The 15,951-nt window shown below is 33.2% G+C and overlaps 1 protein-coding gene across 1 annotated transcript in view; it reads right to left on the minus strand.

The window, feature by feature from the left end:
* The window catches only part of LOC145283927 (uncharacterized), a 170,240-nt gene that overhangs the window by 94,751 nt on the left and 59,538 nt on the right, over positions 1 to 15,951 (minus strand). The window contains exons 13-15 of the mRNA XM_080133027.1: positions 10,053 to 10,196; positions 6,937 to 7,199; positions 1,331 to 1,454 (exon numbers count right to left, since the gene is read on the minus strand). Of these exons, the coding sequence (XP_079989153.1) occupies positions 1,331 to 1,454; positions 6,937 to 7,199; positions 10,053 to 10,196 (531 nt within the window). The remainder of the gene's footprint in view (positions 1 to 1,330; positions 1,455 to 6,936; positions 7,200 to 10,052; positions 10,197 to 15,951) is intronic.

Genomic DNA, 15,951 nt, shown 5'->3' on the forward strand with positions numbered 1-15,951 from the left:
TTCCTAAACCTTATCCATATAAATTAAAATCACAGTGTTACTGAACTTTCTTGATTGGTGCAATCTAGGTTCAGTTATTCTCTGTTGTGTATTGTTTCTTCTTACGGATGGTAAGTCAATTTTGTGCCTAATATTAACTCTTTCAGATATTTTAAATTCTTTCTTACTGGGCGTTTTTGTTCTTCTTATTTTTTTAATTATGAATTGCATGCAGAAAGATGATATGAATGATACGATGAATGCATAATGTGAACCTGAAAACGGGCTCATATTTGATGAGCTCAAAGGAAGATTAAATCTGGACAGCATAGGGAGATGCTTGCAAAACAGTAGACTTCACTAGCATGGCCATATTGAAAGAATGGATGAGAATCTCTGTGTTAGATGACGCATAACAATTGAGATAGAAAAATCAGTCCACAGCAAAAGACAAAAGTAAACATAGGAGGAAATGATAAGGGTGGTCTTGTGAGACAGAGTGATAAATAAAACCCTGGACAGATATAGGTTAGTTTAGAAATCAATTTCTAAAATCGTCCAATACTTTCCTGCATATAAAATGGATGTTAAGTCAATGATGATGATGATGATGATGATGATGATGATGATGATGATGATGATTTATATGAAAATATATATAAAAAATCAGCATGGCATTCCATCACAGATGCTAGACTCTTAGTGATTTTTTGTGTGTGACAAAATCATAAAGATAAGATAATTTCGATTAAATTTGCAGTAATATAACTGCATTTCAATATCATTTTACAAATAATTTTTTGAATTTTTTTCCCACTAATTATTTTCAAAACATTTTTCTCTACAATAAATTATTTTTAAACCATTCTAAAAATCTTTTCTTTTTTTTTTCTAAACAAGTCCAATAAATTATTTTTTAAACCATTCCAATAAAATATTTTTCTAAATAATTCCAATAAATTCTTTTTTTCAAATCATTCCAATAAATTATTTTAAAACTATTTCAAATACATTATTTTTCGAGGCAGGAGGTGAGGATGATTCAGTCAACGGTTTTAATCTACAAATACACAGAAAATCTTTCTTGGCTACAACATCATTTTTTAAAGGTAAAGAAAAATAATGTTAACATCATAGTAATAGGTAATATGAAAACCTAAATTAACCATGATAAAAATGCTCTAGTCAAGAAAGTTTAAAAGTACAAAAATAACTGTAACTCCAAAGGGTGAAAATGATAGAAAATCTGAAGGAAAATTGTTTTAGGTGAAAAGGACAATCTTACGAGGTGACTGAGGCGTGCATAGATTTATTCTTTGTTGGAATAAAAGACAAGAGAAATTTTACTTACGAAGACACACTTTGAGAGAAATAGTGATAATGACATCTTGTTTGGGATTCTTAGGTGCAATCAGTATTGTTAAAGTCGTCTGTGAATTGGCTGGGATAACTATGGTTCCATCAGAAGGTGAAGACTGAAAAGAAAAGAAAGAAAAAAAAAATATATAATGACCTGCTTCATGATGTTTGCAAATCCCTTTGTGTGCGTTATCAGTGTTATCCGGACAATAATGGTCATCAATTTGAATATTTGTAAACACAATTCTTCATTTACATTTGTTTTCTTTATTCAAAGTTATTCAATTTTACTCTTTGTTCATAAAGGTTTCATTGTCGTTCGAAGTTTGAGTACATTTTTTAAACATCTTGTATATATTATATAATCAAATTTCAATCAAGGTAAGCTCAGATTTGTAAATTTTAGTTCCAAGAATTAAAGTTAAACATTTTGATTCATCCACTAAGGAGTTTCGCCAATTCCAAACTGTATCAAAGTAATCGCTTATTTTCGTTTTACAACCATTTCATCTTGAAAACGACTATATAAATTGACAGACTTTGAATTTTATACAGTTAAGAAAAATGGATAGTATTGACTTGTCATATACACTGCGTACCAAATTATTAATGAGTTTACATTGTTTTAAATATTTAAGGAACGAGTGCCTAAAAATCCATGAAACTTTGAGAAAGTGCTTACAGTACTATTCAGCTACTGCAGTCAGAAAATAAAAGTATTTAAAGCAGTATTAGCGAAACTATGGCAGAAGATAGGAATATCTGTTGATTTCTGTGTGTCAAGTTATTAACCAGGTTGAGAAAAAAACATAATATACCCATAACTTGTTTATTGAAATAATTTTCAAACATTAAATGAACTAGGAAAAATGCTTAGAACACAATAACTACATAACAATTTCTACGTTGACATAATTAGTAATGGATATGCGATCCTTTTTTATGAATGACTTGTAAAAGACGTTGGTCCACAGAATTTGTCAAATTTGTGATTTCGTCAACAGTTATTCCTCGTGATACCTCTTGGAGAGCATCCCACAATTTACTTTCGCTCTTAATTTGGCGTCCACGTGCATGGAGGCGTCGCTTCATGATACTCCAAAGGTTCTCAATTGGGTTCAAATCTGGTGAATTCGCAGGCCACTCCATCTTCTGTAGCTCAGAGAACCCCAGTTGTTGCAAATACACTTTGCTTTTGTTTGCTACACACGAGGGAGCATAATGCTTCTTCTGAACGTCAACCTTTGCTTCTTCAACCATGGTTCAAAGTACTCCTTCAGAAAAGCTATGTAAGCATTTGATATCATTTTTACACATTTTGGGACTCTCCATGGGCCAAATAAAGTACCTGCGATAATCCCTGCCCAAATCATTATCCCACCACCACTTTGTTGGCGCCTTAAAAGCTGATGATGATGTCGTTCATCTAGGACCCATCCTTTGCTCCAGCCATCTGGGCCATCAAGAATGACATGCACTTCATCCGTGAACAAAACTTTGAAAAAATCGTTTTCATGTTGTCCTCTGCCCATTTCAACAGACTTTGCCACTTTTTTCAGAAGGCGATATCGAGTACTTTTTGAGACATTCTTCAATCCGGCTTGGTCAAAGACTTCTCGACTTGTCTGCCCAGGATTCTTAACAATTTCACCTTTAATTTGGAGTAGAGAACAGCGTGAAACAACTCTTGATTTACCTTTATCAGCTATTTTACGTACCTTTGTAGGGTCCTTGACAAAGTTCTTCACAGTTTGATAGTACCTTTCTATCATTTTCGATATTTCGAGGGTAGTTTTACCTTTTGCTAGCTGTTCTGTAATAGTACTCTTTTCAGAGCTACACAAACAACTTTTACGACCCATTTTATTGACGAAACAAATTGCCTTGTTAATAATTTGACACACATCAAGTACTGTGCATTCAACAATTACGATAGCAAGTTGTTTACATTGTGCAGAACAGTACGAAAATTTCACAGTACGCGCAGTTCAGCATTTCTAACGTTTCCAAAGCTTTTGATACGAAACTACTGGTAAGTTTCTGAAACTGGTAAAGAAATGTTATCTTGTTAATGATTTGACACGCAGTGTAGAAACAACAACCTGTGTGAACAGTAAAATACAGACTCTGTATGATTATATAGTTCTTTCCAACGACGTACATACTCCCTACAAGCAGCACAATCCCACTCCTTCATTATTGAGGTCCCTAGGTGCTGGAAAACCTTCTATTCTAATAATGTCTTCCTTGGGATTGCTAGACTTTGAAATTCCCCTTTTTTATATAAAGGAGTCACCACCTATCAAGGTTTGGAGGTCACGCGAGGATAAAGGTTAATGAGTGTATGGTAGTCAATGGGAAAATATCGTAATAATCGTTAATAGTGGAAATTCGGTAAATTGGATTACCGAAGGGGATGGCTCATCAAGAACTTGTTCACAGTGAACTGAAGATGACCATATTGTAGTCAGTTAAAAGTAGGAAAATCGGAGAGAGTTCCACAGGCGTGCAGTTCTAAGAAATAAGCTTTGTTCATGGAATTTACGTTTAGGTTTAGACACAGATAAAGAGTGTGCGGAAAATATTGATAGTGGTTTTAGCCAGACAAGTGTTTTTCCTGAAAGTCAGGCCAGGGGAATCAATAGATTAAAGCTCAGATGAGCACTTGCCATGAACATAACGATAAAGCACAGACATACAACGTCTCTTCTGTGGGAAAAAGGTTGCAGGGAAGAGAAAAACACACCTCCCACTAGACTACAAAGTCTATTTTGAACTCTTTCAAAGCAGGATAAGTCTTCTAGCAACTCCTGTCCAGATGTGGTAACAGTACTCCATGTTGGGTGTACTTGGCTCTTATACATGTAAAGAATTGCATCAGTAGTTAGATATCTACTGGAGCGGTAGAACGATCCCACCATTTTTCCAGCAGTCTTGGCAACGGATTTGAAGTACATGTTCCATTTCAGGAGTTGAGGTAAAATTCAAAAGTTTGTCAAAAGAGTAAAAAAAAAAAAAAGGGTTAAATGATTTTAGGACTAAAATAAACAATTAGTTTAAGCAATATGGAATTGTCGAAATCGAAAATAATTTATTTTTATATATGCATGTCTGGTAGAAAAAAATGTGACTGATTGAGCTACGTTTTAAACTTCTTATGGGTTAAATAATATTACTCCGCTGGTGATATTCTCTTTTATTTATAATTGACTGTTCTGATCTTTTCTTCTTTTCTTCTGATTCTTTATTGTGAATCGCCGGGAGTGGCAATGCAGCTGCTTAAACGCTTTTGATAGATGAGAATGAATTACATTAAGCTTCTTAAATAAGGATCGGTATTTATAAAAAGGAAATATAAGTGAATAAAAAATATTACCACAGATATATATATATATATATATATATATATATATATATATTTGTCTTTACATAAGCAGTAGTTTGTTGCTACACAGTCATGAGTATGTTTTTGTCTACTAGTATTTACTAACTAGAGACTTCATCAGGCAACAACCCTTATTTTCGAAAACGGAATTCTAAAACCTTTTAGAATTCCGTTTTCGGAAATAAGGGTTGTTGCCTGATGAAGTCTCTAGTTAGTAAATACTAGTAGACCGAAACATGCTCATGACTGTGTAGCAACAAACTACTGCTTATGTAAAGACAAATGTAACCTGCTCTACTTCTGTATTGAGCACTCTTGTATGAACCTCGTTATATTTCACTGGTTACCCTACTTTAGGAAAATAGCAACCTCAAATTATATATATATATATATATATATATATATTTGTTGCCTTTTTCATGATTCGATGAAGACTCAAAAACGTTTGTGACACTAACTGAATTTACATTAATCTTTTAATCAAAAAAAGATGAGAAAATCCAAAAAATGTTAAAATTGTATACTTATATAGAAACTCTCTGTTTTTAACAATGTTTGCGTAAATGAAAAACATGCTGCCTAAACACACATGCAATATATATATATATATATATATATATATATATATATATATATATATATATATATATATATATATATATAAAGCTGAATGTCTGTGTGTGCGCGCGCATGCGCGTGTGTATGTGGTCACGAATAGGCTCCTATATGGTTGACTATTTTAAAAACTGATTACATATAATGATAGAATATGTATCGAGACACAGGAATGGGTATGTTTGATCTGGCAGAACGGTGGTTCATTAAAATTGTGGGGTCTGCGTTCGCGCCTGGTCCACAAAGTATGGAAATAAAAAAATTAAAAATTAAAAAGAAAACGTTTACAAGTGTTTTTGATATAGATGTACATAAGAATATTTTGATAAGTATGTTTTAACTTAAACAGGGATGGTATAATAAAATTGTGGGGTCTGCGTTCGCGCCTGGCCTCCATGGAATAGAAATAGGCACAAACTTTTATAAAGACTTTTCATATCTATCTGCGTAAGTATACTTTGATAATTATGTTTGAGCTTGAAGAAATATGGCATAATAAAATTATGGGGTGTTCATTCGCACCTGACCTCCATAGAATGGAAATATGTCACAAAGTTTAACAATGTTTTTTAATATAGAATATGTGAACAGGTATGGTATAATAAATTATGGGGTTTATCTATTTTATTTTATTTTTACTTTCATCATATTTTGCTTTGGTTTTGATACCCCCAAATTCGAACCCTTCCTTTTCATAACCTATCATACTTTCATAAATCAGAGTGCATTTTCTGTAGGTTGATTTCGAACCCAGTCAACGACAGATACTTTTGCTAGTATATATATATATATATATATATATATATATATATATATATATATATATATCAACAACTATTAAAAATAACAGAGAGCTTATGTTTAATTATAATATTTTATTTTTTCAAGTTTTCTTATTATCATTTTCGTTTGGAAATAAAATGTCTCATGAACGTTTTTGATCTGCCGTCAAATCATCTACTACAAACACTATTAACATATTCTACTGCAATTAAATGCAACAAAACTTTAAATTAGAAAAAAACTATTAAAAATATTTTATGCAGATTTATATCCCCAATTGACAATAACAATAAAATTAGACCCATTATTTACTATAAGAAATTGCCCATCCAAAAACAACAATATTTTCCCAACCCTAAAATCATTAGAAATAAGTAATGTTATCCATAAGTTAAAATTACCTTTAAATTTGCTCAGTTATTTATAATTAACTCTTATAACAACTTTGAAACAAATAGTTACATTGGTAAATCAACCACCACCTTATCATACCATCTCACCATGCATACTGTAGATTTCAGTGCATTCTATCAACATCTACCAAAAAACATAATTGTAAGGCAAACATAAAACAAATTTTAAAAAGTTAACAATACTTGAAGCCATCTATACCAAGGCCCCTAAACTTGGAATCAACAATATCTCCTTTCAAACCAGTAACAATATTTTAAAATACCTGTCGTAACTACCATCCTTCTTCCAAGTGACTATTATGTCTCACCCCAGAATTTGGATCACCAAAATTAAATAATTTAAGAGTATTAAAACAATAACTTATAATATGTTTAACCCATTAATAACATTGGCTTGTTTACCTTTAACTTGATTGGTGCCGAAGGAATAGATAATTCTGCAGTAAAATTCTTCACATTGAAAGGTTCAATGAGTTTGAGAAGACCACCGTTCTGCAACTTATCATCAACTTCTATGATAATCTTGCGAACACCATCGATTGAGGTGACCCATCCTTTGTTGCCGGGACGAATATCATTAGTATCGCCAATCGGAGGGACGAGTAAGATCGCACTATTCGGGATAAGAGTTTCATCTAACATGCCATCGACAAGGGTACAAGGTACTGGTGAAAAGAAAAAGTTGAACTGGTTAAAAATATAATCAAAAATCAATCAAACAAAATAAACAGATATGCAGTGGTCAACGACGTGAATAAATGTAACTATACACACCAACTAATACTAACGTGTTTTGGTCCAAATGATCATAGATACTTTCAGAGAATAACCCTAACCCTAACCCGATACTTTCAGAGAATATGCTAGCGAAAAGCTTCCACATAGCTGAGAAGCAAGTGATTGGTCTAAAGTTTTTTACTTCAACCTCTTTTGTCCCATCTTTCATGATCAAAAATGTAATGCCCTTTGTAAGCTACCTGTCGTCAGTCATTTAGTGTTGCTGTAAGAAGAGATGGAAAGTTTTAAAACCAGTATCACTGGATTCTCTCAGATCCAGTCACTTTTCAATTTGCAAGTTCCTCAACGTTCGCCTTCAACATCTAAATAGTGACTCTTATATTAATTTGTAGCTCTATTCTAGAGAATACCTCTTTTTCGATATCTCTGATTAATTCTGTGTCATCTTGATGTTTTACTTCCTTTTGATCCATGGCTGGAGTTATTATTATAATGATAAGAATTATCAGTTATTATGATTATCCTTCATCCTTTTTTATCTTGGTTCTGATTTTTTTTTTATTTTGGATTGGATTTTATTTCTCAGTTCTATTTCATAACCATTTCCATATTTCTCGTCCGATGTTAAGAAATTTATTAATATTATTGTTGTTATTGTTATTATTATTATTATTATTTTATAAGCAAGTCCTACAACACAAATGAGGCCCATGGGGCAACCAGCAGGGATGGTATGGCTGTCATCGATCTGAATGCCATTGCTGATGACTGTCTTTGGTTTCAAATTAGTAAAAACGAATGATATATAGTGGCGTCCAAAATTAAGGGACAAAATTTTAAAACCTAATATTTGTTAAAAGCTGAAATTTTGACAACTGGTAGTCGTTATCATCCATAATAACATACTAAAATTTGAATCATTTGCAAAGGATAGAAAAAGAATTATGACAATTATTTATTTATTTTCAAAATAGGAACGTCCAAAAGTAAGGGACAAAATTGAGAAAAACAATGTAAACAAAAAACAAACAATAAAAATACATGTACAATCAATAATTAGTAAATGAGCCCTTGCTCTCAATGACAGCTGCACATCTTCAACTACAAGAACGAATCAGTTCTTGACAATCCTCGATACTAATTTTAGACCATTCTTCTTGAAGCTTCACCCACAAATCCTCCGTGTTAGTGGGATTTCTTTCCATAACTTTCACTCCTAAGTCTTCCAAAGATTTTCTATTCGATTTAAGTCAGAACTTTGTTGGTAGCCAATCTATAATTTCAAAATCTTGCTTGCTAAGGTAACTCATTACTACTTTCGCCTTGTGACATGGGGCATTATCTTGCACAAAGGTAGCCCTATCGAAACCTGAATTCTGTATTGTTCGCACAACATGATTTTGAAAATGTTTTTATAGATCTGCGCGTTTACATGAGTTTGTAACCGGACAAGAGGCTAGAAAACATTCCAAATACCATGACGCTTCCGCTTCCAAACTTGACAGTTTTCTTAGTACACTTTGCACTTGATCTTTCACCAATATGTCTCTTTACATTGTTTTTTTCCATCATTTCCAAATAAATTAAACTTACTTTCATCATTGAAAAATACTTTTGCCCAATTTTCATATGTCCAAATTACATACGTGTTTGCAAACTCTAATCTCTTCTTATTCTTCAAACTAACAAGTGGTTTCTTCCCTGGAGTTCGATTAAAAAGCCCTGTTTCTTGCAGTCGTCTAGAAACAGTTTGTCTTGACACATTTACACATGAGGTTATATTCTTAACCCTTTTAATTTCTGTGCAAGACTTAAAACGGTCCTTTAATGACATACGCTGCATTATTCAATCTTCTCTTGCCAAAGTTTTACGGGGGTTTACCGCTTTTAAAAGCAACTGTTTTGCCAGTATCATTGTAGGATTTAACAACCTTGCCTACAACACTCTTGGAACGTTTCACTTTCTCTGAAATCTCTCTAATGGTGTGGTTTTCATTGTGTAGCTCCAAAATAACTTGTCTCACAGAGTAATCAAGTTTTTGGTGTTTCACCATGGTGCCGGCTGATGCAACGTTTACAAATGACTAAGTAAGATTTATTCTTTAGAGGAAATCAAAAAAATTGAATATAACATACTGTTTTACATTATTTTTTCTCAATTTTGTCCCTTACTTTTGGACATTCCTATTTTGAAAATAAATAAATAATTGTTATAATTCTTTTTCTATCCTTTGCAAATGATTCAAATTTTAGCATGTTATTATGAATGATAACGACTACCAGTTGTCAAAATTTCAGCTTTTCACAGTTGTTATTAGAAATATTAGGTTTAAAAATTTTGTCCCTTAGTTTTGGACGCTACTGTATATAACTTATCTTGCATTAATACATTGTGTTGAAAGTTCTAATTGTGTTGGAAACTAAAGTAGTGGGAGTAAGGTTTAAGTTGCATGACTCTAACCTCATACTACTGGGAAATGCTTATGGCTTTGTTGCTGTTGGGCTGAGATAAGATTCTGTTCAATTCTAGAAGGTACATCCTCAAGATTTTAGTTTTTCTATGATTAATCACCGGGAATGGCGATGCAGCTACTCAGACGCTTTTCATAGGCGAGAGTGAAATTTATCTAATGCACTGAATTTTCAAAACCCTACCTAATCTTTTGTCTAACGTGGCAAAGAGGAGATAAATAAATATATTAGGAGATGCTGTAGTAAAAACGGTATTCATATATGATCTCTTCAGACGAAGCTATGCTAAGTATAAACTAGTATTTTACCTGGTGTTGTTTCTGGTACTGGTGTTGTTTCTGGTGCTGGTGTTGTTTCTGGTACTGGTGTTGTTTCTGGTATTGTTGTTGTTTCTGGTACTGTTGTTGTTTCTGGTACTGTTGTTGTTTCTGGTGCTGGTGTTGTTTCTGGTGCTGATTAAAAGAAAAGAAAAGAAAAAGCTGAACTGGTTAAAAAATACAAACAAAATCAAACAAAATAAACCGATTCTAGTAAATGGGTCACATATCAGTAGTCTGCGCTATGTATAAATTAGGTTATACACGTGGGTCAATAGCATGTGCCATCATCGCTATTTCTTCAAGTTCATAGGAAGATTTATTAGTTAGACATTATGACAATTGCAAATAACAAGGTAAACGATTTATCCATCCGGCAACCAAACGGACGAAATATTTTGTCTTTTTAACCTTCTTATAGTGTTTATGAATTCAGAGTAGATATCACTCAACATGGATCTAAAATAGTTCGACTGCCCAAAATAAATAGACATAAATAAACGTAAATATAAAATAGGAAAAATGTCTTAATAAAGTAAAAATCTATTAGTGAACATTTATTAAATATATTTTATTCATTTCTAATAATAAAAAAAAAGATAAATGCTTCCTCTTCAAAATAAACAATACGTAGCCGGCTAAAAGAAAACGCTAATATGTCTAGACATGTGTTTCTAATATTTTTATGTGCTTTCAATTCTGGATAATAAGATTTGCAAACAAGTTACAAGAACTTGATAAGGACATCAGATTGAAAGTACTGATTCCAAATCTGCTGTTAGTGTAGCTCTGAGATCAATCGTCACACTGTGATGCCGCAACAACACATACGGATAATTTTGCATTATATATATATATATATATATATATATATATATATATATATATATATATATATATATATATATATATATAGAGAGAGAGAGAGAGAGAGAGAGAGAGAGAGAGAAATTAAATGGATATATAACGGAGCCTCCTTGTATGGGAGTTGATTTTATAATAGCACCTCATTATTAATGTGATTTCCATTGCAGTCCGTTTTTGCCTCTGTGTGATCCTTCTTTTGTGCTGATCATATTTATTTACTGTTATTGTTTTATTCTGCTAATTTAAATAAGAAAGGCCAACATTTTTAGGATGCTGATAAGGTTCCCCATGTTGGCTATCAAAGGAACCCTTGACAATTATGATGCTCAAATCTTCCTTTCGAGTCTCACAGCTTAAATATTTCTTTGATGTCATTTGTACATGATTTGTTTGGTGCCATTTTCACATAGTGTTGTTTTGAGTCCTGGTGTTGTTCTTGGTTATGGTGTTATTTTGAGTCCGTGTGTTGTTCTTTGTCATGGTGTTGTTTTGAGTCCTGGTGTTGTTCTTTGTCATGGTGTTATTTTGAGTCCTGGTGTTGTTCTTTGTCATGGTGTTGTTTTGAGTCCTGGTGTTGTTCTTTGTCATGGTGTCATTTTGAGTCCTGGTGTTGTTCTTTGTCATGGTGTTATTTTGAGTCCTGGTGTTGTTCTTTGTCATGGTGTTGTTTTGAGTCCTGGTGTTGTTCTTTGTCATGGTGTTATTTTGAGTCCTGGTGTTGTTCTTTGTCATGGTGTCATTTTGAGTCCTGGTGTTGTTTTGAGTCCTGGTGTAGTTCTTGGTAACTCATGCTGTTTCTTGTGCTGTTTTTTTTTGAACATCATTCATTTCGAATAAACCAGTTGGCATTCGTTAGAATTCTTTCTAGAAAGACATCGGGTACTTACACTAAGGCCAGTCTTATTTTTCTTATGATCCTTTCATGAGAATACTGTTTACCTATCCCATATGTAAAAATAACATTGAACTACCATACACATCGTATACATTGGATGTTTGCAATAAATAATGTTGAGTAGTATTTGTTTCAATTGTTTATAACTGATTAATCACGCGTTTCTGGATCTATGTACATATACAGAATATAATCTTTAAGTTTCAAAACATCCTATATAACATGTTGGTAAGAAATGTTTATTAAAATTTTGTCATCAATTATCAAAACCAAGAGAAATCCACCTGAGGATAAGGGTAAAAAAAAACGACATGATTATCATTAGAGAATAATATGAGAGTACCAGCATCAATCAAAGATATGTATTTCGTTTGATTACTTTTTATTTTTTATAGAAATCGCTTCAGAAAAGACGCGAAACTAATTAATGTAAAGAGCTAACAAGAACAAAAGATGATTATTGCAAAGAGAGAAGATGCATATTGACATGAGTCTTGAAAAGATCGAGGTTAAATGTAGGAGAAAAACAGTCAGTCGCAAGAGAGTTCCACAAGCTTGCAATTCTTGGAAAGAAATTACTGGAATAAGAACCTGTATTACAATGAGGTATCAGAACAGCAAATTAATTGTGACCACTAGACCAGCGAGTCAAACGAGCTAGAACAAAAGACGCAGGGAATATATCAGACAATTCTGAAGGACACATGCCATAAGAGTATTTATATATTATTGAGGCTACCAACATCATATCTGTGAGAAAGAGGTTGAAAAGAAGAAAAGGTAGAGCTAATAAAATTGTAAATACGTTTCTGCACCTTTTCAAGAACCTTTAAATGGGGCAGAGACTCACCAGCACAAATATAACAACAATACTCCATGCATGGTTTCATAGCAGATTTGTAGGGATAGAGGTGTGAGAAAGTTTTTAGAACGATAAAGAGAAAGTTTTTAGAACGATAGAGAGAAAGTTTTTAGAACGATAGAGAGAACTTACTTTGAGAGATGCAAAAAGAGCAATGGATATGAAATCCAAAAAAGATTTGATAAGAAAGAAAGAACAAGAAGTTTCAGAGTTGATTTCTCCCCAAGAGCAAAGCCATCCATGAGAGTCTCAAGAAGAAAAGGGACATATCTATGATTAAAAGACAAAAGCTGAATCTTAACAAAATTAAACCAAACAAGCTATTTCACACCCCAATCTACAACATAAATCCAAGTCAACTTCTAGACTAGCTGCATATTTTAATTGATCGGAGGAAAATGGTTGAGAAGCAACATCAGAATAGAGAGTGGTATCAGCAGAGACGTTAATCTTCTGAATAATATTCTATGGAAGATCATTGATATAGAAAAGAAACAGAGTTGGATCTAGAATAGAGACCTGAGGAACATAAACATTGATAGGAAAAGAGAGTGAAGAGATACCATTCAGAGTTATTTGCGAGCTTCGATCGGAAAGAAAAGACCTAATGATGCCAAGAACATCACCACTGATACTATAACCCTAAAATTTATGTAGAAGACCAGAATGCCACACTCTGTCGAATGCTTTCGAAATGTCAAGTGCAATAGTCCTACACTTTCCTGAATGATCCATAAACCGACGGATGTACTCAGTTACAATAGTTAAAAAATCAGCAGTTGAAGGGAAACCATAAAAGCAATACTGAACATCACTAAAGAGATTAAGATTTTCCAGAACACTAACAAGCTTGTCGTTGACTGACTTTTCAAAAACTTTGCTAATAACAGAGGAGAGACTAACAGGACGATACTTAATTGAGTCAGACTGATCACCAGCATTTGTAAAGATAGGAACAACAGAGGACCCTTCCAACATGAAGAGAAACATAACTTTGAGAAGATTGAAAAAAGTACAGGAACATAACGTATAAGAATGACAACAGTAATTGAAGCAGGATCGGAAGCCTTAGGCTGGTCAATATCAGCAAGAACCCTAGCAATTATCTTCTGAGTGATAATTACAGAATACAGGAAATTTATCAGATTTCAAAGGAAAATCAGAACGAGAATAGAAGAACTGTCATCAAAAAGACAAGCAAAGTGATCAGTTTTGCCCTTACAAATTGAAATAACCTGAAGATCATTAAATAGAGAAGGAACAGCAGACTTGTCACAATTAACCACACTATTGTAGATTCTTCGAAAGTCACCAGACCAAACGTTTTAAGATGAGGTAGAACCATGAATCCTTTGAGAATAGATAGACTTAGCCCTAGAAATTGCCCTCTTTCACTTATTGCTAGCTCTTCTGTAAGATTGTCTAGTAGCTTCAAAACCATCCTGACAATACTGACTGAATTAATGATCACAATGGGTAATGGCAAAAGCACAAACAGATGAAAATTAGGGAGGAGAATGAGGTTTGGAGTGAACCTTTAGATTAGAAATGAAAGTGTCAATTCCAACAAGAAACAAGTCAATAATCTATTTAGCAGCAGCATTCAGAGACATACAAAAAATATGACCACATGGAACGCCACATAGGAAGCTGCAAAGTCCATCCCAATATCAATAAAAAAAACTTCACAAAAATCAGTCTCAAATCAATAACAGAATGATCAGAAGAACCCAATGGAAGAAAAACAGAATAGAATATGATTCAGGAACAAAAGATCAAATAAGGATGGTTGATGATGATCATTATCAGGAAAGAGTAGAGGGAAGGTGCCAATTTGAGACAAGCCATGAAACAAAGAAAAGTTAAAACAGATTTCAATAGCTACATCTGTGTGATTAGAGTGGAGGAGACAGAGAGAATGATAGACATTATAGTCACCAATAAACAAAGATGGAGATTTATGAATGAAGTTGCAATGCATTATGAATATAATATCAACAATTGAGCAGTCATTCTCAGAAGGTGAACCATACATAAAGAATTAATATGAAGTGGAGTGTATCAAAGATATAAGACAGATAAAAGGACACCCATGAGATTCAAGGCTGAGAACACGTGAAATGGGGATATTCTTGTGAAGAAAAAGACCAAGGCTATGTAGATGTGTGGAAGAGTCTAGGCAGACAAGAGGCAAATAATCATCCACATCGAAGTTGTTGTCAATAGAAAAAATTTGATTTGAATCACAAAGATGAGATTTGCTAAAGAGAAAAGACTAAACATTGGGAAAGTTCGTCCTCGGACATCCGATGTTAGTATAAGAAATAGTAAGGTGATTGTTGTGAGGATTTATAGAAGTCATGATAATAAAAAGAGAGAAACAGGTAGAATCACTTCAAGACAAACCAAGCTTGAAAAAGACCACCATGAACTTCAAACAAGCTGGCTAAAAAAAATCCTTCAAGTGTTAAATAGGAAGGGAAGAGATTATTGGGCTGGCTGATGAAAAGTACACCCTAAAATTGGTTATGCAGCTGATCAAAAACCAGTGTTTTATTGTGATATCATCACTCTTTTACAAAAGGAAAAGGTAGCCTTTTCCCCAAGATTTAAAACACCAAGATAAAAAACATTTTAAGTGCCTCGTTGCCAAGAGCGAACAAAGACTATAAAATATAAAGGGGAAGAGAATAAGCGCTCCGTAGTATCTACATACCTACAAATATGTTAAATTAGAGCGTGTCTCTTTTTTATTTGCTTCATAATAAACTCGCATATATAAATCAATAATAATCAGGGCTACGACAACAGCATATTCTTTTCATTGTTTTGACTCTCGATTATATATCCAACACAGTTAGATACAGTTAATCAACCGAGAACCACATCACTCTATATAACAGTATATAAGATATCACCGGATACACACTTGAGAGTCAAAACAATGAAAAGAATATGCTGTTGTCGTAGCCTTTATAATAATACATAACAGGAACTAATAACAATAGCCACTGCAGCTTCACGGTAAATCCTATCAAAATTAGGGTATTTCTATCTAACCTAAGCAAATTGTACAACAAAAATCCTTTTGAGTTGTTCCAACCAGAAAGATGCGATCAACAATATCAACGTTTAAATTTAACTAAACAGGGAAAACAGATGACATAGCCGCTTTATTAGGGTTCCTTGTACCCCTCCCCCCAGAAAAACAAAATAAAACAACAAAAAAAAAAACAACAACAATTCTTATGCGGCGGTCTACAATG

Source organism: Euprymna scolopes, chromosome 8 (assembly GCF_053919585.1).
Source record: "Euprymna scolopes isolate OS-2025 chromosome 8, ASM5391958v1, whole genome shotgun sequence".
In the NCBI taxonomy this organism is placed as follows: Eukaryota; Metazoa; Mollusca; class Cephalopoda; order Sepiida; family Sepiolidae; genus Euprymna; species Euprymna scolopes.